The following is a 754-nucleotide window of genomic DNA, read 5'->3' on the forward strand; positions in this document are numbered from 1 at the left end:
AACTGAAAATAAAAGAGACGTCAAAAGTGTATCACAATCTGAGCTTAATTTATATATTTTATAAGCATTCTTATTGTACCAAGTGTTAAGTGTAGAATTTATATATTTAAGGCATATAAAAATGTCGCAAAATGTCAAAAGATTTAATTTTATTTTAAATGCTGTAATATTTTTGCTGTTTTTATGCATAACGGAAAGTGAAAATGCCGCGTTCTGTACTAAGGATGATAAATGTGTGGAGCCCTACGTTAATCAGGCTCGTTACGATCACTACCGTATGTACTATGTTGAGTTAGATAGTGAAGAGCATGTCAAACTCTTCCAAGACCTTGAGGAGCAGAGTGACAGCTGTACTTTCTATGGGCATGCCTTGCGACCAAAGCAAAAGTTGACCATTATGGTTGCAGCTCATAAAGTTTCAGATTTTGCAGACTTGCTCATGACGTACAAAGTTAAGCATCGCGTTCTGGTAAGTGGAACTTCCCAAATTTTACATGTCTATTAAATTCGTTGATCACTAAAGTGAATAACTTATTTTAGACCTACAATTTCCAAGAAAAGATTGACAAGAATATGCTAGAGGTTAAGCCTAAAACTACAAATTTGAAGCATTTTGGTTGGAAACATTATTATCATCTAGAAACCATCTATGAATGGTTAGAACACGTAGCAGAACAATATCCACAAGATGTAACATTGCTAAATATGGGTGATAGTACCGAAGGTCTGCCGATTAAAGGTCTAAAATTGGCAC

General features: G+C 34.6%; 1 protein-coding gene across 1 annotated transcript in view; it reads left to right on the forward strand.

The window, feature by feature from the left end:
• LOC119666457 (zinc carboxypeptidase A 1-like) overlaps window positions 1-754 on the forward strand; it is a 940-nt gene continuing 186 nt past the window's right edge. Inside the window, exons 1-2 of the mRNA XM_038075734.1 lie at window positions 1-469; window positions 541-750. Of these exons, the coding sequence (XP_037931662.1) occupies window positions 122-469; window positions 541-750 (558 nt within the window). The 5' untranslated portion in view covers window positions 1-121. The remainder of the gene's footprint in view (window positions 470-540; window positions 751-754) is intronic.

The sequence above is a fragment of the Teleopsis dalmanni genome, chromosome 1 (assembly GCF_002237135.1).
Source record: "Teleopsis dalmanni isolate 2A chromosome 1, ASM223713v2, whole genome shotgun sequence".
NCBI classification, from domain to species: domain Eukaryota; kingdom Metazoa; phylum Arthropoda; class Insecta; order Diptera; family Diopsidae; genus Teleopsis; species Teleopsis dalmanni.